Source organism: Carettochelys insculpta, chromosome 6, assembly GCF_033958435.1.
Source record: "Carettochelys insculpta isolate YL-2023 chromosome 6, ASM3395843v1, whole genome shotgun sequence".
Taxonomy (NCBI): domain Eukaryota; kingdom Metazoa; phylum Chordata; order Testudines; family Carettochelyidae; genus Carettochelys; species Carettochelys insculpta.
In genome coordinates this window covers 118,458,613-118,483,116 of record NC_134142.1, presented here as the reverse complement: position 1 = coordinate 118,483,116, position 24,504 = coordinate 118,458,613, and the positions used below count along the sequence as shown (strand labels likewise).

Below are 24,504 nucleotides of genomic sequence, written 5' to 3'. Positions count from 1 at the left end.
GCGTGGCGTGGCGGCGCTGGCTGTGGCGGTGAGCGGTTCGCGCGCTTCGGGCCTGCTCGGGACGCTGGGCCCCGCGCGGTAATGGGCTGCCGGGAGCCGGGGCGCGCGGGGCGGATGTAGCGGGGATCGGGCCCTCGGAGAAGGCGCGGGGCGGCGGCAGGTGTCCCCCCGTCCGCCCCGGCCTGGCAGTGCTGTGCGGGGAGCCGGCCCGGGCCTGGCCCGGCCCCTGCTCGTTGGGGGGAGGGGCGGGGAAGGAGGCAGGTGGGGGGGTGCTGGTAGCAACCATGGAGGGGTGGGCGGGGGGAGGGGGAAGATGGGGGGGTGCAGGCGGGGGTGAGGGGCAGAGTGGGGGACTGGGCGGGGGCAGATCTAGGCCGGGCGCACATGGCCGGCCCGTGTTACTGAGCCGCTTCTTCCCGCAGTGCTCCTCCTTCCTTCCCTCCTGTGCCCCCGGGCTCTGGCTCCCGCCGCTGGAAACATGTCCGAGGGAGTGGATCTGATCGATATTTACGCCGACGAAGAGTTCAACCAGGTGAGCGGCGAGTGAATGCCCCATCCACGGCAGCGGGGGTGTTGCAGAGAGTTGCTGGGAAGCTTGAGGGAGTTGGGGCGGTGGGGGGGAGGGGCTCTTTGTACAAGGTCCCCGCCAATCCCTTCGTGAAGGTTATTCAGGTTCTGTGGTGAGGAGGCTGAAGCAGGTGACCAGGGAGCACAGATGGGGCTGGTTTTAACTCCTCTGGTGGCAAAGGGGCATGACGGGCCTTGTGTGCCAGCAGAGAAACATTATGGTTCTGAAAGGTGGCCCTGAAAATCCCCACCAAACAAGTGAAGCCTGGGAGGAGGGAGAGTGTTGTTTAAGTCATGATCTGGGCCTGTGGCTGGAATATGCAGGGGACAGCTTTTGCATCTGCAGCACGTGCTTGGTTGGTTTCAATCTGTGGGTTATAGGAAGAAAGAAGTTGAACTGAACCATTCATTAAGCCGGGGAGATCTGTGCTGTTGGAGAAGAGGGTAGTGGTGGATACAACAGATTGAGAACCTAGCCATCCTCTTTTGCAAAACATGAGATTAAGGGACAGGAGACGAACCCAGAAGAGAATTACCTGGGGCAGCCACTAAGTATCTCCCTGGGACTGCAGATCTATGACCACACGCTGATTTATGGTACTCAGTACCTCAGGATGCTGAACTCTTGAGGAATTTTATCTGCTGGAATACCTGGGAAACTGAGTGAAATCAGAGAAGTGCCTAAATTACAAAGAAATCCCCCTTATGATTGCAGAGTGAAAATGTATCCTGGATTTTTATTGTGATTATGTGACTAATAGAGGCACTTGGGAAGTGTTTGAATTTAGTGTAGTAAGGAGCATTAATTCAGGGGCCCAAATGTATTAGATTTAAGGGGAAGAAATTTTGGAGAGTTACGAAATCTGGACAGATGGGTATAATGGAATCAAGTACAGATCCTTGAAGATGAAAATGCTAGGGATGTGCTACGTCTGAGATCATAGAAGGTGGTTAGACGTTCTTAGGCAGAGAACTGCACTCAATCTTGATTACTTTCTCGGAGCAAAATGCAAAGAACAAGAGACTGCCAGTGTGGTCTCATGAAGGTTTGAACAGAAATGTATAGGCAAATAAACCCCTTTTCTGGAAAGGTGGGAGGTTATCAAATGAGACTATGCCAGAAGTTAAACTTCAGTTAAAAGTTAACAGTGCTAAACAGAACGTTAGGCGTGTCTGGGCTGTTAAGGGAAACGTTGAGAGGCTTTTACAATCCTGGGAGAAATAGTAGTGTTTGATCAGAAGCAGGGGTTTTAAATGAGGATAATTCTAAATAGCTGAGATCTTCTGCATGTTAACCATAAGTGTATATAGGTGTGGTTTTTTTTAAAGGTATTAAGTGTTTTCCCTTGTTTGGAATCCTCCTGGGGCTTCCTGACTTGCTGAAAGCATCCTAGAGTACAGTATTATTGTCCAAGGCACACTGGATGCAGGACAGGCCAGAATTGTGTTCTGGGATGTGGCCATTGAAACAATATGCCACAGAAACATGTATAATTCTTTTTCTGTGCAGTTAATCTCTAACAAGCAAAATCAAATAACTTCGGACAATTTTCTGGTTACTGATAAAAATGAACATAAGAAAACTTGAAAAATAAGAACATCTGTAGCTTACTCAATCAGGATTAAGAGCATTCTAAAGTAATGGAAAATGTGTAATCAATTTATTGCGTCACTGGTAATTACTGTAAAAAGATTGGAGAAAAATAAATTTGCTACTGATCTTCAGAAAAGGGAAAAGGAGTGACCCTGGCAATTATTGCTTGGACAGTTTGTCAGTTCCTAATTAAAATAGAATTCTGTAAACCCCTGGGGAGAATAGCAGAGATATGAGCAGTGTAAACGTGGTGGAATTGTAAAGAAAAAAGATCAAAGTCCTTCTCATTTGACACTTTTTTCTGATATTTTGACTTTAAAATATATGTTGTGCGACTGTGAGTATTTTCATGTGACTTCAGCAGTGTCTGGAAGAGCACAACTCAAGGATAGTAATAAACGGCACTGTATTGAAAATGGGGGAGGGAGAATGTTTACTAGATGCAGGGAAAAAAATGTGTATTGGGCGTGGCCTTTCACTCTTAACATCTTTAGTGGTTCTCTGGAAGTAAACAGTGTGATCGGAAAAAAAAATCCTGGGTAGAACAGTTTCCCACACACAAATAGATATAATGTTTAAGCCCAGACGCGATCATCGTGGTCCAACTAGTCCAAGAGTGGCCAACCTGTGGGAGAGCCACATGGGGCTCTCTGAGCAATTAAATGTGGTTCCTGCTCAGAGCGTCGCACTGGGAGCACCGTCCACTGCTCTGTGCATGGCACCCCACTGCTTGGTGGGAGAAGTGCGTGGCAGCATCGAGTTTGAGTGGGGAACTGGAGAGTTCTTGGCTCTGGGGGAGTGAGGGGGGCATTGAGTTAGAGTGGGGGAGGGCTGGGGGTGCCTGGCTCTAGGGGAGGGGGAGGGCATTGAGCGCATATTAGGTATGTATTTTTAATGTATTAATATATCAATGTAGGCCTATATCTAGATGGAAGGATAGATAAATAAAAATAAATATGTAATATGTGGCGTTTTTCACTCTACCCACATGGCTCTTTGCACTCTGGCTACGTGACTCTTAGTCCTGAACTATTCTAACCTCCAGCGTAACTAAGGCCATAGAATTTCATTTTCAATGAGAGGAGGAAACCTGGAAAGCAGCAGTACTGAGAGAGAGGCTATGGCATGATTCTGGGTAGTTTGTGGGCTTGTAGCTGTGTTGCTCTACAGGTATGAAAAGAGGCAGGGCGGGTGTGGTAATGTCTTTTATTGGACAAACTTCCGTTGGTGAAAGAGACAAGCATTAGCCTCCAGAACTTGGTCCGGTAGAAGACATTACCTCATCCACCTTGTCTCTGATGGGGTAGGGAAGGGGACAGCAGCTGCCGCAGGACCCGGTGATTCAAAAAGGTTGGGGACTCCCAGCTGCTGCAGCCACTGGAGCTCCAGGTGGTGCTAAAGGGCTTGTGGGAGAGGCTAGCTTCCAGCCACGCCCCTTCTGCACAAGGCCACGCCCCTTCTGCCCCTGGGTACCAGCAACATTCTGCTGCAGGATGGCTCTCAGTTCTGTGACAAAACAAAAACAAAAAAAACGAGCAGTCCTGTAGCATGTTAAAGACTAACAATTTTAGGTAATGACCTTTCATGAGTAAGACCCACTTCATCAGATTTTGGAGCAAAAATTAGAATTGTGTGTGTGTGTACACATATATAGCTGGGCATTTGGACAACCAACTTTCTATATTTTGACTGGACTGTCTCTGCCCTGTGCAGATTGTTTGCTCCAACCCTCCCCCGCTTACCTCTGCTTCACTCAGTCCTCACCTGTCCCATCCCTCGTTGCCCCTGCTCCCCTCACCTCTTTCCCAGTTCTTTCCATTTAGTTGATATCACCTCCTAAATAAACCCACCTTCTCCCCCACCAAATTGCAGCGTTAACATGACATTTGCTGACGTCACACGTCACTCTGCTGGCATGTTCTATCCCTTTCCCTTACTCTGTATCTGTCTTGTCTCTTTAGCTCAGTGTTTCTTGTACTTTTTGAGACCACAGAACACCAAACAAGAATATTTTTTATGCAGAACACATAGGAAAATTTTCTTCAAAAAATAAAATGGTAACAGACCAAAAAAAAAACAAAAACCCTAAACAGCAACATATACAATATGAAGTAATTTCGTCTGGTGTCCTAGCAAAGAATCATAGAATCCTAGCGCTGGAAGGGACTTTTAGAGGTCATCTAGTCCAGCCCCCTGCCAGAAGCAGGATCAACCCTCACTCAACAATGAAGAAGTAACATTGTATCTGATGTTAACAACAGAAAGTATAGCTCATCTATATCTGATATCAAAGTCAGATATATCAGAGTCTGATATCAAAGAAGTGTCAGATGCTCACGGCACACCTGTGAGTTGTTCCCGGAGCACCAGTGTTCCACCAAACATAGTTTAAGAAGTGGTGATTTTCAGCTGCATGGTGTGCAAGGCAGGGACCATTCACTGAAGTGTGCGGCCTCGCTCTTGGTTGGTCCTGGGCACTGCCGGAATAGCCGTGATGAATAATTTATTAGGCACTGGAATGCTTTGAAAATCTCAAGCACTTGGGGCCACTGTGTCGTCCTTGCCTTAACCCCCGCATAGCTTGAAAGGTCTGACGGTGTGATGCAGCTGCGTCCGGTTTTTTGTCTTTTCATCCTAAAATGTCTGCTGCAAAGAGGCAGCCGGTGCTGGCTGAAGTATGGTGTTAGGAGGACAGACTGAATGAGTGTGAGAGGCAGTTATGGGGATGGGGGAGGGTAGGTGTGGCCTGGCTTAGCTTGTCTGTACTGCCTTAACTGGCATTTCCCCGCTGTACACTGCTGCATCTTGCAATTGTGGCACTTTCTCTTGTAGTATGACTCACAGTTGGACACCTTAGAGATTCATGTCACAGGTGCAGGGGAACTGCATCGGTGTTGCCCCTTTATTGGGGCACGCAGTTTCAGATTGCCCAGCCTAGCACTATGATAACCCCAACAAGCCAGCCTGCCTAAAAAGAGCTGTCCCTGGCCTCTGCTGTCTCTCCAAAGAGCTGTGGCCAGCCTATGGCCAGTAGTTCTAAGTTACTGTGCAACTCCTGCTAAGCAAGCTCATGCAGCCTTAAAAATAGTACAGAGAAAACCTATTAAAACAATAAGAAAATCTCGGGTGACTGCACAAAAGCTGATTGGTTTAGCACCCCCAACTCCTGCCCAGGGCTTTGACAGATTTTAGTCCTTCAAAACTCACATCACCTTCCCCACCATAAGCTCATCTGTCCTCGATCTTCCCTCCCCCCACCAGCAGATCAGCTGCTTCTTTGTACAGCTCTCCCCTTTGATCTTGGCCTGCCATAGCAGGTAATGAGCAGGCTTCCCCGCCCAAGGGGGATCTTTAAAAGGTTGGGATTTTGTGTAACTGGAGGTGAGTAATTTGCATTAAGCTCTTCCTAGGTGTTCCCCAGGAAATTTACTTCACGGTGTTTGGCCCCAAAGTTAATGTATGCCTGGCAAGTTTTCAACTCCTAGGTCTCTCATCTGTCACATCATATCTCTCACCCCCTGCAAATACATACAGTACTGGCCCACAATAATACATAAACCTAACAGGAGGCTAGTCCAAGAAATTGTCCATATTTGCCTCAACTAATTGCTTTAGCTGTCAGCTCTTTGGGGCAGGGACTTTCTGTGCTGTGTTTGCACAGTGCCTTGCACAATGGGTCTTGGTCCAGGACAGGAACTACTAGGGGTTACTGTAATATAAACAGGGTGCTATAAACTGCTGCTGAGTAATACTTTTAGTACATTAGGCAAGTCATAAGTCTGAGAAGTACACGTTAAGTGAAGCTCTGCATACACTCCAGGTTAAATATAGCACTGGGGAATATATATGGCATAAATGTGGCATAATTAGAGCATAGAACAAGAATCTGAAGGCAGGTTTAGGCTGTTAATTTTTTTGTCTAAGAAACTTCCCAATTAACTGGCTTAGCTCTTCAGTTGCTGGTGAAAGTCAGTGGTGCTGATTTAAAAAAAAAAAAAAAAAAGTCCTGTGCAAGGACTTCTGTGATGATCCAAACACACACTCTATATCTGACCTGTCGGCTCTCATCCTCCAAGGATACTGCACTACACCTGAACGTGAGCCTGGAAGCATAAATTCAGAACGTCATTAGATACGGCAAATTGTTGGCACAATAGAAACACTGACTTTATGGCTTATTACAGCAAGCTAACTCAGCTAGCTAACCTAACCCCAGCTGCTTCGGCCCACTCCCTTCCTCTCCTGCTTGTAACTGGCAGGGAGTTAACCACTTCACATTGAATAGTCCCATGAAATACATGACAAACTCTCTATACTTAGCAATCTTCTGTGTTGTGTTTAGCTTCAGAGGGGTAGCCCTGTTACTCTGTAGCTTCACAAATAACAAGCAGTCCTGTAGCATCTTAGAGACTAACACATTTATTAGGTCCTGACATGGGCTTTACCCACAAAAGCTCAGGACTTAATAAATTTGTTAGCGTCGAAGGTGCTACAGGACTGCTTGTTACTTGCATTTAGCTTTGACACTCTGGTTAAGTTTCCAAGCCCAGAAAAAGAGTTCTGTGTAGCCTTAAAACTTGTGCTTTTCACTGACAGAGTCCTTACAAAGAGGTTACCTTTCCTGTCTTGTCTGTCCAATACCCTGGGACCCACCTGGCTGTAACAGTGTAGAATCATAGAACACTAGACCTGGAAGGGACCTTGAGAGGTCAAGGCAAGCTCTCATGGTGGGACCAAGAACTGTCTATGTCATCCCTGCTAGATATTTATCTCATCTTTTCTTAAGTACCACCAGTGATGGAGCTATTATGACCACCCCAAGCAATTTATTCCAGTAATTAACTACCCTGACTGTTAGGAAATTTTTCCTGATGTCCAATCTAAACCTCCCTTGCCGCAGTTTAAGCCCCATTGCTTCTTGTCCTATCAGAGGCTAAGGAAAATCATTTTTCCCTCTCCTCCTCATAACGCTCTTTTAGGTATTTGAAAGCTGCTGTCATGTCCACTCTCAGCCTTCTCTTTTCCAAACTGAACAACCCCAATTCTTTTAATCTTCTCACCTAGGTCATATTTTCTAGGCCTTCAGTTATTTTAGTTGCTCTTCTCTGGACACTTTCCAAACAACGAGTGTAGATCCAAGTAACAGGACACTGGACTTTGATGGCTGTGAGAACAAGTGACAGACTGCTGCACTGGTACGTAGAAGAGCATTTCCTGCCATATGCTGCATGGGAGAACCAGCCTCCAACCTGCAGGGCTGTGAGCTGTGGTACAGAAATGACTTTAGGGTGTTTGATTTGCAAAGGTGGTTTTTTTCTTCCCGGAGCCCCTACTCTTTGGTGTGCAAGGTCAGGGTTTCCTGATTGCTTTTTATTTGCTTTTAAGGTTGGTCTGGCTCTCTTCTCCTCCTCCCTCCCCCCCCACCCCCCATGTTGGGAGCACAATCAGGCCACCTTAGGATAGCATTAATTGGGGTTGGGTGTTACACAGTAGCTGGGTTAAATTAAATTTACCAGGCAAGGAGTGGGGTTAGAAAAGAACAATTCATTTGTAGGCAGAAACGGAAGAAGAAACTCCATGAGGGAGGTTTTCAAAGGCAGATGTCTAATTTCCACTGATTGCAGATGTTAGGCACTTAACACCATGTACGTATCAGAGGGGTAGCTTTGTTCGTCTGTATCCACAAAAACAATGAGAAGTCCTGTGGCACCTTATAGACTAATGGATTTTCTGGAGCATAAGCTTTGGTGGACGAAGACCCACTTTGTCAGAAGCATCTGGTGAAGTGGGTCTTTGCCCGCGAAAGCGTGTGCTCTGATAAATCCATTAGTCTATAAGGTGCCACGGGGCTTCTTGCTGTTAACACCATGTGTGTTTATGAATACCTCCTGCTGTGTGAATGAAAGCTACAGAAAGGAAGAAAGTGGCTTCATAAGGCAGGCTCTGCTTTAGGATGCTGGCTTCAGTACTCCTGCAATCCCAAGGGCAGGAAGCCAAAAAACAAAGGCACTTCAACCCCTGCTTTACAAGGTATGCTTTGAATGGCTGGAGGGCAGGTGGTATGACTAGAGTGGAGAGAGACAGGCCCTGTAAAGGCAGCTGGGACAGGTAAATGCACAGCACTGGGGTTTCAGTCTCAGCTGGGGAGAAAGCACGCTCTGGGGGGGATTCTGCAACTGAGAAGTGTTAGCACATGTCAGGTTCTGGATGTTGATTCAGAGATTCAAAGGCCAAAAGGGACCATTGGGATGACTTAGCCTGACCTGGTGTACAACACAAGCCAAAGAACTTCCCCAGAATAATTCCTGGAGCTGATCCTGTAGGCAAGCATACAGTCGATTTGAAAATTGCCAGTGGTGTAGAATCCACCACCATCCTTGGTGAATTGTTCTGGTGGTTAATTATGCTGTTAAAATACCTGCGGCTTGTTTCCTGTCTGAATTTAGCTACATTGAGCTTCCAGCCCGTGGGTTGTGTCTCCCTTTCTCAGCTGGACTGAAGAGACCAGTATTAAATGTTTGTTGCCCATGTTGATGCTCTTCTCGAAGGCAGAGGTTGCCAAAGCAGCTTGCTGCAGCAGGGGTTCAGCGTTCTTATTGTGCATCCCATTGTTACCTGTTTAATTGTGGGCGTACTGATGATCCAGACAGTGCACCACATTCAAAGCCTTTCTAGGGCTTAATCTTGATTCCTTGCCATTTGTCATTTCTGATGCAGCTACAGGTTGAACCTCTCTCGTCTGGCACTCTTGGGACCTGACAGGTGCTGGACAAGAGAAGTTGCGGACCTTGGGAGGTCAGTATTGTCCAACACTTATCAGAGAGGTAGCCATGTTAGTCTGTATCTTCAAAAACAACAAGAAGTCCTGTGGCACCTTATAGACTAACAGATATTTTGGAGCATAAGCTTTCATGGGCAAAGACCCACTTTGAAGTGGGTCTTTGCCCACGAAACCTTATGCTCCAAAATACCTGTTAGTCTATAAGGTGCCACAGGACTTCTTGTTATTGTCTAACACGTTGCCAACATTTCCATTGCTTTCTGGGCTCTTAGAAGACATTTGGAGTAAATTACAGCTAAATAACAGCAGAGAACTCTGAGAGCCAGGACTGGTGGCTGGAAACAAACTTTATGGGGCCACAGAAAACTTGGTCACACCCCTGAGAAGTAGTCATCCAGCTAACTAAAATCATGCCTGATTGCAGAGTTCGCCCTAGGAGAGAGTTCTGGATTAGAGAGTTTCAACCCATACCTATGGTTGGGATCAAATCACCCCTTACCTGGCTCTTTGTTAAGGTAAACAGATTGAACTCCTTGCGCACGTCCCTGTGAGGCAGGTGTCTAAGCCTTTAATGATTCTGGTGTTGGTTCTTTGATGTCTTTCCAATGTAACCTCATCCTTCTTGAGCTGTGGGCACTAGGGATGGGTACGGTATGCCACCAGTGGTTGCAGCACTACCGATACAGAAACAACCCATCAACAAGCAGGGGGTCATCTTTTTACAGCTCTGATAGTGGGATGCCAACTACAGTGATCAGTTCAGGGCACTTCATTATCAAAAAGCCTGCACTATATTGCAGGGTGGAAGGGTCTGAAAAGGGAAGGAGAAGCACCTGGAAATTGGCAAGCTTGATTGGAGTAGAAAGGTTACATATCGCCTGCAGCTTGGCCAAGTGATGAATAAGCAGGGATAGAACTGCTTGCAAGGAGCCGTGATCTGAAAATGACTTAGTGTTGGTAGAAGGTCTAGCTAGGATGAATGGAAGGAGATAGCAAGAGGGCGCTTTTAGACCAAGTCTCCAGAAAGGTCCCACTGTGGGGACTTTCCTAGGAATTTGGAGTAAGTGTCCTGAGGCATAAGGGGGTTCACTGCTCCCTAGAGAAATGGAGTGGTGCAGACAGGAGAAAACGAAGTTCAGAGAATACTCCTGCACCTGTCCCCAGTTACCCCATGGGATCGTAAGAAGGGAAGTGATCTCAAGAGGGCAACTATACCGTGTCCTGGACTTGGGCCCGGGCTCTCCTACACTTCCAGGAATCAGAGGCTAGAAACGGTGCATCAGGTCAGACCCTGCCCCACTGCACTCATTGGCTGTTTGCGCCTTGATTTCGTTGGGAGCAGGAGAAGGCCCTTAGAGATGTGTAATCACTTCAGAATGGCTCTTTTTTCAAAGGAATGGTCCTGACCACATGCCTCTGGCCTGTGCTGGATTTACACTCACGCTTCTGTTGTTACAGTACAAGAACAAAAGTGCGCTTAATTAATTATGATAATTAACATCAAGCATACGAAATGACGGCCGCAGCTGCATCATTAACCTGTGGCACTTGCTGCTGTGGGGTGTCAATAAAGCAAATAGCTTTGTAAGAGTTCTGAAAGGCCCATAGCATTTACTGTGCGGAAAACCCTCGATTCAGCAGATCGCGATTTAGTGTACCTTGAAAACAACGGATGTCCTCCACTGCCTCCCCCCCAGAGAAAGTAAATGCCAGTGACTCATCTTTCCCTTACTCCCACAGAACTAGATCGGAGTAAGGGAATGTCAAAGTGGGGCGCTTATTTTGAAGCTGCTCCCATCTACACTGTAAATCTGTGATTCAAAGTCTGCACTTCAAAATTTGCATGGCTGCTCTTATGCTAATGAGGCACTGAATATGCATGTTAGCACCTCTATAGCCAGCTTCAGATAGCTTTATTATTATGCCCCCTCCGGTGAGAGGTGGCATGTGTAGAAGCAGCCCTAGAGTAAGAAGGTCGACTGCAGATGCACAGTTCTAGCTCCACCAGTTGCGTAGCTGAAATCAATATATCTGCGCTCAACTAATTTGCTTGTCTGTACGGGAGAAGGTCGATGGGAGCCGACCTCCCTTACTCCTTGTGTCTCGCGAGGAGTACAGGGATCGAGTGCAACCCCTGAGAGCTCCATTTCATGCGTCCAGACTAGACGTGCGAAACTGAGCTCTGGGAGATGGACCCTGAGCAGGTCGATCTTGCGCAGTGGTGTAGACAAGTGCGTGTTCTGGAGCAGTGTTTCTTAACTTGCTTTCCGAAGCACACTGGTGCTCTGTGAACATCTCGCAGGTGTGCCATGAGTGTCTGATGCTTTTTTGATATCATACACTGTTGGTCTGGATTTTCTGTTATTAGAACCAGATACAATGTTGTTTTATTGCTGTGATACATGATTAAATTACTCCATTTTGCTTTTGCTGGACAATATACTGTTTGTTATCCGGATCTTTACTAACCTCAATTCTCGGTTCATTGGAAAATTTCATGACTGGTGCTAGAATAGACCCCTGACTTACATGTGGGTTGCGTTCCTGGGAAACCATGCGTAAGTCAAATTGTGTGTAATTCGGGACCGGGTGGGGGAGGGGCCCTGCCATCTTTGGGTCCCCTGGTCCTGGCTGTGCCTGGCTCCTGTGAGCAGTGGAGAGCCCAGAGCCAAGCACAGCAGCGCTGGTCACTTTCCAGGCTCCCCAAGCAGAGGGGAGCCAGGAGCCAAGCTGCCCCCTCGTTTCCAGCTCCCCCGGCATTATTGCAAGAAACTCATAAGTGGAAAGCATGTAAGTCAGGGTTTCACTGTACTTTTTATCTTAAAACTAACCAGAAAAAATACAAAAATTATCCAGAACACATTTCCGGTTGTAGTGGTTAGTGTATAAAGGTTAATTAGCAGCAAGAGATAATGTCTTGTATAGTTCATATAGAAGTGAGAGTAGGAAGATGAAAGGAATCTTTGTACATCTGGGACTGGCCTTTGATGCTACACCTGTGAAAGCAGAATAACGTTACGTGTACATGTTCAAATTGCCAACTGTGTGTAATGTGTGAAAATTTCTGACCCACAGTATACCTCTCTGTTAACCAGAAAGTTTGATTAACTGGAATCCCCCATTCCCCAACGTTTCCGGATGACAGAGTATACGTATCTGTTACTGTCTGGGGTTTTTTTTGTTTGTTTGTTTTTGTTTTTGTTTTAAGAAAATTTTCATAGGTGTTCTGCAGTCTCAAAAAGTTTAAGAAAAACTGATCTAGAGCAGCCAAGTTAGTCTGTATCTTCACAAAACAAACCAGCAGACCTGTAGCGCTTTAAAGACTGACAAAATAATTTATTACGTGATGAGCTTTCGTGGGACAGACCCACTTCTTCAGATGTGGAATTCCAGAACCAAAAAAGAAGCCTGTCCCATGAACGCTCATCAGCTAAGAATTTCTTCTGTTAGTCTTCAGAGTGCTACAGGGCTGCTGTTCTGGTTTTGATCTAGAGAAATTCAGCATGGGCAGGAGGCAACAATTCCTCCTGGGGCTTGTTCTGTGCTTGGTGTTTAATCTCTTGGGGCACGAGTTCTGCTTGCTGGCAGATCAGCAGCAGTGGGCAGGGCAAACCTTCTGCCAGCTGGAGTCTCTCCCTTGACACAAGTGGCTTGTGTTTGATTGTTGCCGAGCAGGTAATCTGGCTCTGTGGGCACGTCACAGAAATGCTCACTGACCTCTTGCGTGCCCTAGGACTCCGAATTCAGTAATGCTGACCAGATGGATCTGTATGACGATGTGCTAGCAGCAAGCTCGCAGCCAACTGAAAGCCGCACCAGCAGCTCAGAGGCACCGGCTGAGATCCGCCAGGAGCAGTCCTCCAAGCCAAACAGCAAGTCACCTGCCATCCTGTACACCTACAGCGGGCTGCGCAACAAACGGGCTGCGGTGTATGTGGGCAGCTTTTCCTGGGTGAGTGGGGTCACTGATGCCTGCTGGATGCGCATGGCTTAATGTGACACTTGAGGGGGCAGATGTCTGCCTGGCTGCAGTTGCAGCTATCAAGTGAAGTGAAATCAAGCGAGCTTGTCTGTACATGGCTGGGGAAAGCCACGTTCTGCAGAAAGCGGTGTGAGGTACGGAGCTCTCTTCCCCTTGTGTCAGGACTGACCCAGTGTCCCATCCTGGGATTGTACATGTTGTGCTGTCAGACAGTGAGTGAGGGGTGGTAGAACAGAGTCCTTGACTGTCTGTGGTCAGACATGATCTCCTGGAATGGTCCGCATGGAGGCTTTGACACGTCAGAGCACGTACAGGGGAGAGTGGTGGCTTTGGGCCAGCCTGTGGCCTTGTGGCTGTGGGCTGGCTTATCTGAGGTACTGACTCTTTGAAGAACAGGTGTCCCCATTGCATATGTCACTGACACAGGGTGGGACTAATTGTCTCCTTTGTTGGTAATCCCTGAGTGAGCCTAGAGCTTGAACTCTGGCCCAACAGCCCCAGGGATCCTTCTTGCTCCGAGAGCGTAGGTTGGAGTAGTACGCAGAGAACCTCACCCTGCTGCTCAAACTGCCAGTAGACAGAGCCCTTCAGTCCCCACAGCTCTTCATGGTGCCTTTCCCCAGAACATAAGGTCGTCTTCCTGGAGATTGGTGTCTCCCAAACAGAGGGTTACTAGGCTGGGCTGTATCCCTTTTCTGCTGAGGGCATTTGTGACCTCAGAATTGGGAGCCTATGTAACAGATCCTATGGGGAGATTGAGCAGAGTGGGCCTTGGTGGAGGGGCACAGTTGATGATGCTAGTCCTGGAACAGGAATATGCAGACCAGCGATCTTGGCTCAGCTGTCCTCTTCCACTTGTTTTCGTTCAGTGGACGACTGACCAGCAGCTGATCCAGATTATCCGTTCAGTTGGGGTCAGTGATGTGGTGGAGCTGAAGTTTGCGGAGAACCGAGCCAATGGCCAATCCAAAGGGTGAGAACTCTGAGGGGACCAAGGACCTTCTGGCAATGAGCCCTTCTGCAGTGTGAGAATTCCCTGGGTCTTCCGACAACAGGCCAGTCCAAAGGGTGAACGCTGTTGGGAGAGACCCTGCACCTTTTCTCATGGGTTTGTCACCATGATCCTGCCTGTACCCTGTGGGCAGGGTGTCAGGAGCCTTTGTGGAGCTGGGGGAGTGGGGAGCTCACAGCATGTTTGTATAGATGGTGCTAGTGTGTCAAAGCCCAGAGACAGGAGGTAGCTCCAAGTCGGGTGTGGGGGCTGATGGGAGGCACGTGGGAATGTCCATGACTCTGCAGTGGTGGGCTGGGTTGAGCTGCAGACAGACGTTCGTAGCGAGACGTGAATGTTACTGCTGCCTGGGCCTTGGAGAGAGGTTCCCATGGCTGCTTGTGGGGTGGGCCCCACAGATGGTGGTTGGGGGAGGAGGACAGGCACAGTCCCTCTCTGTGACAGCGCATTGGCCTGCCATCACTGCTCATCTCTGGCTCCCCCCAGGTATGCAGAGGTGGTAGTTGCCTCTGAGAACTCCGTCCACAAGCTCCTGGATCTGCTCCCTGGCAAGATCCTCAATGGGGACAAAGTGGAGGTGAGACTGGCCACCCGGCAGAATCTGTCGCAGTTTGAGGCGCAGGCCCGGAAACGTAAGTGGGGCAGGCCCACTGCCAGGGCGGGGAGGGCCCTGTGGGCATGAGAAAGGGGAGACTCCGTTTGGGCCCTGGAGATCCGGAGCAGAAGTTTAGCAGAGTGACCCAACCACAACCCTGGGGTGGGGGCTGATTTCCCAGCAGTCTCTGCGTGTTTTTCCTGTTGATGCCGAGTCTGACTAGATCCTGACCTGAGTCTTTATGATCCCATTTTAGGTGCTCATAGACTGCGAAGATCCCTCGTAGCCTCCTCCTCCTCCTCCTCTCCAAACTGAATGGGCTTAAGCTCTTCAGCCTATAGCTAAGACCCTCCATATCTATTAGTAGCTCTTCTCTGGACCTTCTCCAGAATTTGTACATCCCTGCGGAGGTAAGGTGCCCAATACTGGACACAGTACTCCAGCTGGGGCCTCACCATGAGCCTTGTACAATGGCCTTTTTCCTCTGTCTGATGGCCTGCTCCAGCCCCATCCCAGCTAGAGGGCGCTATGCAGCTGGAGGTGCCATCTTTCCAGGGAGACAAAACTGTGACCACCTGTGGTCATTGCTGATTCGATGGCATGTTTCGTAGGAGGAGATTTACTGCCCTTCCCCCTAGTGCTGCGGACAAACTCCACCTGGGTGGCCGTCCTGTAGACCTCCCCCAGCCCAGGCAGCTGCAGTGTCACACCACATTCTCCATTGCCCACCGTGGGTTGTCACAAAGAGGTGCAGTGTTCTGTCATACCGCCGCCACCTTCTGTCTTAGAGGTGGCTGCATTTCAGTGATGGGCAAGGGGGTTCCCTCTTCTGTCCCTTACCTTGCAGGGTTGTTGTGAGGCTGTTGGCTTTGTCCGCACTGGAGAAGTGCCCTGGCTGTAGCCACAGGTGTTGCTTTGCCCACCCTAAAAGAGCTGACACACATCCGGTGTTCCTGGAGCTTCTACCTGGATGAAACCAGGACAGCTCGTAACAGTTTACCGCTACACCAGAGGCATTGTACTGGTGGCCGTTACAGGACTGTTCACCAGGGCAGGGCAGGCCTCCATGAGTCTCCAGCCTTTAGATTCTGGGCTGAAAGGGGCTAGAGAAAAGAAAGCTTCTTTGTGGTAGCAATCTGCTTGGCTTGTTCCCAGAACTCTTCAGACACAGCCTCAGGTCCTGTCTGTCCTCGTGGCTGCAGATGAGCAATATCTGCATGTCTACTGTAGATCTAACCCCCTCGGATTCCCTCTTGGTCAGCATCTGGTTACTTGCCCCCCAGTACTTGGTAGCTGTGAGAGTTTTGGATCCAAACTGTGTCCCTCAAGTCTGATCACCTGATAATCTCATCAGCTCTTTCCAGATCCCTTCCCCTAGGGCCTTGCAGGCTCTGGGTCAGGGTCACTTGACGTACTGGCAGGATTTAAGTCTCTGCCACTGTGCAGGTCCAAACCAGTTATGTTAACCAAGCTCTGACTCACGCAGTGCCCGGGGACCTCTCAGCTGCGACCTCTTGCCATTTGTGGCTGCTTTTGGCTTCTGCCTGGGCAGTCAGTTTGCTTTGCAACTTCCATCTCCTGTGCTTGCCGCAGGGTGCCGCCTTGGAAGCTTTCCTCATAGCTTGGTGGAGAGTAGTCACGCCCTGGCTGAGGCCGGTGGAAGTGGAGGCTACGGTTGGCTGGCTGGATCTTTCTCTTGGCACCTCAGGCTCTGCTGAAATCAGGCGTGTGGCTGAGGGGGTGGGTCCCCTGATCTCAGGGTGGGGCGGCAGTGGCTGAGGCGAGGTCGAAAGGCTCACGTGTCCTTTCCTTAGTGGCTTGGTCGTGCCACGCCCTGCCGGCACGCGCACACGCATGGGGCTCTCGGGGCTGCCGCAGTTAGTCCCCTTCCGGTGGCTTTCCTGGGGGTGCAGTTGCTCCTGTGCTCACAGGCTGCTCCTCTTCTCTTCCGGCTCCCAGGGGTGCCGCCGAGGGCTCACTCCCGGGACTCTGCAGATTCGATGGACGGCCGAGCCACGCCGACGGAGAACGCTGTGTCCTCGCGTGCCGAGAAGCCCCCTTCTGTGCTGTCTTTCTTCAACCGCCCCCCCGCTGTGCCCCTCATGTCCCTGCCCCCTCCCCCGATGCCGCCTCCACCACCTCTCTCCTCCAGCTTTGGAGTGCCCCCTCCCCCTCCAGGAATCCATTACCAGCATCTAATGCCCCCTCCGCCTCGACTGCCCCCGCACCTGGCTGTGCCGCCACCAGGGGCAGTCCCGCCTGCCCTGCACCTCAACCCTGCCTTCTTCCCCCCGCCAAACGCAGCACTGGGCCCGCCACCGGACTCCTACAAGGCCTCGGCAGCATATAACCATAGCAGGTGAGCACAGGGTGGGCAGGAGACAGTCATAACCGGGCATCAGCTGGATCTGAGCCTACTGGGTGCTGCAAGGGCGAAAGGCATTTCTTTGGGGGGCCCTGCTGGGGGCAGTGGGCCTGGATATGCATTGGTGGGTGCCATGGACCTGGGATGTCTGTTGGTCAGTGCCCTGAGGGAGCCTTGCCGAGGGGCCCTGCTAGCTGGACATAAACCCTTAGTACCTTCCTGGTCAGTCACGGGGGGGCAGTGCTCGCTCTCTCCCTGGCCCGGCCTGGCGCAGCGCGGCTGACAAGGTGCGTGCTCTGTTCTGTGCAGTCGAGAGCTGGGCCCGCTGCCGCCCCCAGTGAGTGAAGCTGAGTTCGAGGAGATCATGAACAGGAACCGGGCGATTTCCAGCAGTGCCATTTCCAAAGCGGTGTCTGGAGCCAGCGCAGGTAACAGCGGCTCCCTGCCCCGACGCCTTCTGGTCCCTCCCTGGCCCTGCTCCTCACCCCTCTCCTGGTCTCCTGCAGGGAATTACAGTGACGCCATTGAGACCCTGCTCACAGCCATCACCATTATCAAACAGTCCCGCGTCGCCAACGACGAGCGGTGCCGCGTCCTCATCTCTTCCCTCAAGGATTGTCTTCATGGGATTGAGACCAAGTCCTACAGTGTGGGCACTAGCAGCAGCTCCTCCAGGTAGGGCCCTTCCCGCTGGAGCAGGGAGCGGGGGATGTCCAGCTCTCACCAGGAGCCAGGGAACAGGGGCTCTGCTCAGTGCCCTCACTGGGAGCAGCAGTCCCTTTGCAGCTCTGGCGGGGAGCACAGCCAGGGAGCGATTCAGCACCTGGTCTTGTCTTCCAGGAAAAGGCACCGGTCTCGGGAGAGGTCCCCCAGTCGGTCCCGCGAGAGCAGCAGGAGGCACCGGGACGCGCTCCATAACGAGGATCGGCACGAGGACTATTTCCAGGAAAGGAACCGGGAGCATGAGCGACATCGGGACAGGGACAGAGAACGGGACCGGCACCACTGAGACAGGTGAGCCAGCCCAAAGCCCTGCTCCTTCAATCACTGGCTCCCCTGGGCATCCACCCCTCGGGGGATGAAGCCAACTCCTTCAGGTGCAGACAGGAGGTTCCACAGCCCCTTTCCCGGCCTGTTAGCAAGTGGCTCAAACAGCAGCCACAACGGCATGACCAGCAGCTACCCTCCGGGTCTTGAGCAGCCCACTGTCTTCCTTGCCTGCGGCGTGTGTCCCAAGAGGGAGACCCTTCCCCTGGGGGACAGCTGTGGGAAGGGCCTTGTTGGCGTTTCCCAGTCACACTGCAAGCAGCTTTGTGCTGCTAGTCCTTCCTGTGCATCACCGCGGCCCTGGTCTTCCCTAGCACCAGGCGAGAATTCCTTCCTGTATCTTTGCTTGTGTCAATCGGGAGGTCCAGCCCCTGCAGTTAAGCTGGGGGGAGCCTGCGCTAGGCTTCTTCAGGTACTTGAAGGGCTGCGCTAAAACCGAGGGAGCCCAGTTTGACTCTCTTGCTGCGGGCGGCAGGACGAGAGGCGGTGGGGCCTACCTGCAGCACTGCGGAGTTAGATGAAATCTCAGGAACAGCAGCTCAGTGGAACACACGCCAGGGCCCTGGAGCTTTCCGACGGCCGTCCGGCTTCCAGCTGTCATGGGCGGCTTACGCACACCAAATTCCGCAGCCTGGCAGCGGGGGGAGAGCAGACGACCCTCATGGGCCTTTCTCACCCAGTGGGTCTCTGAGGCTGTACTGGAGAGGGCCAAGCAACCTTTTAAGTTAGGGCTGAAGGCTCAGGGCTGCCAGTCTCAGGCCGTGTGCTGCTTTTAGTCCACAGGTTTGTCGCTCCTCCCACATCACTCCCAGGCGGTGGGAGAGGGAGGGCACGGCACGCTTTCCCCTGTGTCACCCCCACGTGCAGCCTCACCTGCTTTGCGCTGGGCCTTTTGTACAGCGCTTGGTGCTAAAAAACTACAGGCTGAACCTCTCTAGTCCAGCACCTTGGGATTGGACCGGTGTGGGCCAAAAAAATTTGCCGGACCCTGGGAGGTCATAATTGTCTAGCACGTTACCAACACTTCCACTCCTTAGTGGGCTCAAGACGCTTAGGGGTAAATTACAACTAAATAACAGCACAGAACACTGAGAGCCAGGACTGGTAGCTGGAAGCAAACTTTATGGGACTACAGGAAGCGGCCACACCCCTGAGAAGTGGTCATCTGGCTAACTCCAGTCATGCCCATTATGGATGTTGCTGAACGAGAGCAGGCTGGGCTAGAGAGGTTCAACAAACCATTGCCCACTAGATTTGCCTTTGAAAGTCTTGCCTGAAGCCTGGCGGTGAGCTGCGCACTGCCCTGTTCCCCTCAGAGCAGCTGTCCCTCGGGAGCAAGCTGACTCAGAAATCAGAGAGCATCAGCTCTCCACGCGTGCTTTCCCCATTGCGCTTAGGGCAGCTCAGCTAAAGCCAGGGTCTCTGCTGCCCACCCACCTCCACGTGTACTCAGGTGGGCGGTGTTAGAACTGGCTTTTTTGGTCTCTCCCGAGTGAGGCTGTGGTGTTCTGGTCCCATGCCTGTGTGGTGGGAAGGCTGCCCCGGGAGGCCGTGCTCCACTTGGGCTGCTTCTGGGTGAGAGGGAGGAGGCAGGACGGCTCAGTGGTTAGAGCGTTGGCCTTGTAAACCCAGGGTTGTGAGTTCAGCCCTCAAGGGTCTGAGGTAGGTTAGATTTAAAAAAAAAAAAAAAACCTGTCAGGGTTGGGGATAGGTCCTGAGTGAGGGCAGAGGACCGGACTCGACGACTTCTCGAGGTCCCTTCCAGTTCTGTGATCTGATAGGACAGTGGGGCCCTCAGTCTGCTGCCAGGCCCGTGCTCTGCTGCCTTTGTGCTTTGTCGTGGGTTTTGTTTGGCATTGGGCTGGTGCCCCTTAATCAGACTGCCTAGTGCTGCAGTGCCATCACCTCTGACCGTGCACCTGGGGCAGGCCCCTGCTGTGACTGGGTCAGCTGCCGTGACTCTCTTACCCGCATCAGCCCGCGGGTCTCATGGAGGGGCCCTGGGTCTCAAACCCAAGATTGCCTTATGCCTTCAGACATTCTCCCCCACCCCAAAGTAATTCCCAGTGTGTGCGTTGGCTGGGCAGGATGGCGGCAGAAGGGATGCTCAGGTGGTTAAAGGGGGAGGGAGGAATGGGGCCCATGTCTCTTTGCCACTGACTGGTGGTGAACTTTTACAGCTTACTTAGCTTTTGTATATCTGTCTCCTCTCCCCTGCCCCCGTGTAAAATGATCTCATTAGTACATCCTTTGGCTTGGGGAACAGCCTGGGGCAGGTCCCCCTCAGCAGAGTCCCTGCGGCTTGCCAGGGTTTATTATGGGTCAGTTGAGAATGTGCTTCAGGTGTCATTAAATATACCAGGCGACGTGACTCCCCTCTAGGCTGCTGGTTCCAGTCAATCCTGGGGGCTGTGACCTGGGCCTCTGTGCACTAGGAGCCAAATGATTGGCCTGTTGGACGTGACTTGGCCTCCTTGGTGGCATGACCGGCTGCTCAGCCAGGGCTGGAATGGGCTGTGGAGATGGACTGCCTGTCTCACCCCGAGAGGCAGCTGTCTGGCCCCCGGGCCAAGGGATGTCATCGGGGAGAGCTGTCCTGGGGATGGAGGACTGCCCTCTGCAAGCTGTGGAGCCTGCAGCTGAACCCTGTCAGCACCAAACTCACAGGAAGATGGCTGTTAAAAGGCATGTCCACGGGGGCTTTGCCTCCAGCGGGGGAAGCTGACTGGGCCCCGGGTGGCTCCTTGCTGAGCCGTTGGATCAGCAAGGGCTCAGTGCCCAGCCAGTGCAGCAGGGAGCCTGTGACCTCTTGTCTTGTTCTGTCCCTTCCAGGAGTTTGGTTGGCAGTAAATGTTTTTAATGGACTTGTATCTCCTCACCTCGATCAGGACTGAAGGTCGGAGGCCGCGCCAGCCCTCTCCTCCCCACTGCCCCCAGCTTCTTCCAGGCACCCAGGGAAAGTCTCATCGCAGGACTCCAGCTGGCACGCAGTGGCCTCGAGACCCTCGCTGCTGCTGCTGCTGCTGCCGCCTCCTGGGGAAGGCTGGAAGAGGTGGCGTTAGGGAGGGACAGCTTCGGGGCCGCTGCGAGCAGGGAGTGCTGCAATCCACTGCTACTCGGACCCAAAGAGAAATGGTGCTTTTCCATGGAAGCTTGTGAGCTCCTTCCGCTCCTGGGGACAGCTGGATGGGAATCTCTCGCGCTCGCGTCTGCTGGGGAGGGTTGGAGGCAGGGGTGCAGATACCCCCCCCCGTGGTGTCTGGTGCCTGGCCTGCTTGGCTCACAGGGGCCACTATTCATGTCCTTTTGAGCTGTACACTGTCTTCTCCTCCTGAATGGGGGAGCTCTCCTGAGGAGCGTGATCCCTTCTCCGAGCCAGAGGTAGGCCTGGCTTGTTGTACTCAGCTTAGCTAGCAACGTTTCCTCTTCCCCCTGCCTCCTGGGGGCAGGCTGGCTGCTGTGCCCCACCCCCCCTCCTTTTCTGCTCCAGTTCTGTAGGTGCCTCTGGGACCTCTTTATTCTGCCCCGGCTCCTGTAGGAATTGAGGTGCCCCTCTTGCCTGGAGCCAGTGCCGCCGGCTCTCCGTGCTGATCGCATGTCATGACCCTTCCAGTTCATGTTTTCCCGACTGCAAGCCCCAGCCTCCTCCCGGCGAGCCTGCCTTCCTTGTTTTAGAGGAAGCGGCACGGACGGCGCTTCGATTGTTGCGATGTTGGTGGGTGCAGGGGGGCGGGGCTGGCTGGCTGAACCCAGCCACCGCTGACCTTTCTGCGTGGTGGGAGGTGCATTGATTCTGGGAGTGGAGAGCTCGGCCGGGGCTCCCGCCTCTTCACCAACGCTCTAGGAATGGGAGCCGCCATTCAAGCAGGGCGTGCGGGGAGAGGGTATTTTGACAGCACTGCTGCTCGGTTTTCCTCTGTGGTCTGTGAGGGCGAGCAGAGGGTTCGGGGCAGCTTGAGAGTTGGTCTGCACCCTAGCCAAGGAGTCTTGGTGCCTGTTTCAGAACATGGAGCTGATTGGGGCCCTGAAGTGCTGGGGGGAACCATAACCACCGTTTCCAGCCTAGAGTCTTCGCTGGTGATTGTGGAAGGAGCCATGTTCCCTTGAGCACAGAATGCTGAGAGAGCAGCCTGCATGTGTGGCACCATTGTGTCCAGCTGAGCTGCAGCCTGTGAAGGCTACATGTCCCAGCATGCAGTTCTCTAGCCACCTCGCTCAAGGTATTACCTGTTGCATGCTGGGACCTGTAGTCTCCAGAGGCTGCACTTTTACATAAGACTGAGGACCGCAATCACCTTCTGCGTTTCATGCCAGTTCAGTGTGGCCCTTGAGCTCCTGGTAAGGTGTGGGCAAAACCTGGGCACCATTTCCTCCTCCCCAGCAGTGCTCCAGTTGGGCATGGCGGAGAGGGCAGCGGGGGACAAAAAGGCAACTCACAGTGCAGTGAGCACAGCCTGCCTGCAGGCTGACTACATGAAATGGCACCTCTGTCAGAACTGTGATCGAGGAAGGCCAGCTCTGGGTGTCTTTTTAAAAAAGAAAATTACAAAATACTGAAACTTAAAGTGGGTGACAAAAAAGTGTAAAATACCAGAAAACGCTTTGGCAGGAGAGTGTTCTGTTTTTTACGTAACGACACAAATTTTTAGTTCATTTCAGAATAGTGTATGGGGCCGGGGGGCTGATTAAAAAAAAAAATAACAAGCAAAGCCCCAGTTCCCTTCCCCCAGTTCTCGGTGATTTGATTTGTTTGTCTCTTTCTGATAGGTTGGAAATTGTGTAATAAACTTAATGACGTTGTCAATCTTTTATACTGCATTGTATGTTTTCTTTATTTTCCTTTTGTAACACGATGTTTTAAATAATAAATGGGGTGTGAGCTGTTTTACGGAACCCGCATTGAATACAATTGTCTCTCCGAGGCCATGGCGGTTTCAGTGTGTGAAAGGGGACGTAGGACTTGGGATTGTGGACTCCTGCATTCGTGACCTTGCTTGTGGTCTGATTTTTCAGAAGTGCTGAGCCCTCAGAACCAGCACCCATGTACAATGGTCAGACGCACAGGACGGTGCCTAGCGTGCTAGGCCAGTTGTGCCATCTCCCACACAGGACTGTTTGCGCTTCTGAGGCTGCTCCGCACACGCAGGCCAAGGCCGGAAGCTACACCTCCAGCCCAACCCCCTGTCCTGCAGCAGTGGCTCCTACTGAAAGCAGCCACTGGGCCATGGCTTCGCCCTGGCTACCTCCCACCTCAGGGGAGATTTCAGGGAGTTCTGACCCTTCGAGGGCATTCTGGATAGCAGCAGCAGTGTTGAGAGTTGTGTATCTCTGTCTCAGCCAGGGCAGCACTCAGGGCTCTTCAATGCCTTTAAGCAGCACCATTGACCTCAGCAGGCCAGGAGTCCTTCCCCCATCAGGGTGTCAGACTGCTGCCTGGGGAACACTTTGAGATCTACACTTCACAAGGGACAGAGGCAGAGGTTTGACTGCTCTCCAGCAATCTGCCCATGGTTCAGGCTGTACGTCTAGCCCTTGCCCTCCAAGAGGGTATCAACATCGTTGTGCTGTTGGGTGAGTGGCCTGAGTCAGGGATAAAATAGTCAAAAAGTAGGAAAGTCGAAGGTTCAGGAAGAAACCCTAAATGCCCAGTTGTGGAAATAATCACAGAAGTGACTATGTCAGCCGGAACTGCCCCTTTCCCCTCCCTTGGCTCCGCTCCCTCAGTCAGGTGCCTTCCCTGTTGAGTGCTCACCTTACAATAATACTGAGATCTGTTGATGCACTAGCCCCCTGCATCAAGCGATTGTGGCCTGCACAGTCGTCATGAATATAGGGAAAGTTGGCCATGTCTTGGATCTGCACTAATGAGGGTTCTTGGAGCTCTTTAGGACGGTGATGGACAGAGCCCTTGTTGGTGGATGAAGACAGAGAAGACAGGATACTGAATAGATCATAGGTAGGGTAATGTGAGAGTTTTGTCTTATGTTGCCCACATAGGGATTGTAGTGCAGTGGCTCTTGTAGGCCTGGTGATGGTGGATAGTTGTAGATGGTGGTTTGGGGACATTGTGATGGTGACTATATAGAATTTCCAGAACAGCTGGCTTCTGTTGTTTTGAAGGAGTGTTCTAAGAGCAGGTTTAAAAGGTTTGATTAACATATTTCCATGTTTCCTGATTATCACATGCTTAGCGATTGCAGCTGCCCTCTGGCAAATGAATAATCCATTTACAGTCGTCCTTGGGCTTTTTGGTTGGGAAGTCAAAGAAGGGTTTTGGCAGCTGCTTTTTATAATATGTAGAGCTTTCTGTAGGTGGCTTTGCTGTAGATGGGAGCAGAATTCCTCCCCTCACCCCCACCCCTGCAGGTTGTGACTGCTGTGGAGTTCACAGGTGCAACCTGCACCATTCGAGCTGCTTAGAGATAGAGATTCCTACATTTCTGCCTCAGCAGGTTTTATTCAGTCCTGCCTTTGCTGACTACTGCTCAGGGTTCTTGGTTAGGGCTGTAACCCTGCTATTGCAATGGGTGTAAGAGACCTCATCAAGTTTAGAAGGGCCAT

General features: G+C 51.5%; 1 protein-coding gene across 3 annotated transcripts; it reads left to right on the top strand.

Annotated features, from left to right (window-relative positions):
* The first annotated feature begins 2 nt into the window (after positions 1-2).
* On the top strand, positions 3-22,755 carry CPSF7 (cleavage and polyadenylation specific factor 7). 3 transcript variants are annotated; one of them, XM_074998033.1, is made up of 10 exons: positions 3-28; positions 423-532; positions 12,676-12,894; positions 13,794-13,897; positions 14,423-14,568; positions 16,491-16,890; positions 17,206-17,324; positions 17,403-17,571; positions 17,737-17,910; positions 20,832-22,755. In XM_074998033.1, exons 2-9 carry the CDS (start codon positions 479-481, stop codon positions 17,903-17,905), a joined length of 1,380 nt encoding a protein of 459 aa, XP_074854134.1. In that variant the 5' UTR covers positions 3-28; positions 423-478; the 3' UTR covers positions 17,906-17,910; positions 20,832-22,755. The 3 variants fall into 3 exon arrangements, with proteins under 3 accessions (XP_074854134.1, XP_074854133.1, XP_074854135.1); XM_074998032.1 differs by having other exon boundaries at positions 11-78; XM_074998034.1 differs by having other exon boundaries at positions 11-78; positions 20,776-22,755.
* The last annotated feature ends 1,749 nt before the right edge of the window (positions 22,756-24,504 follow it).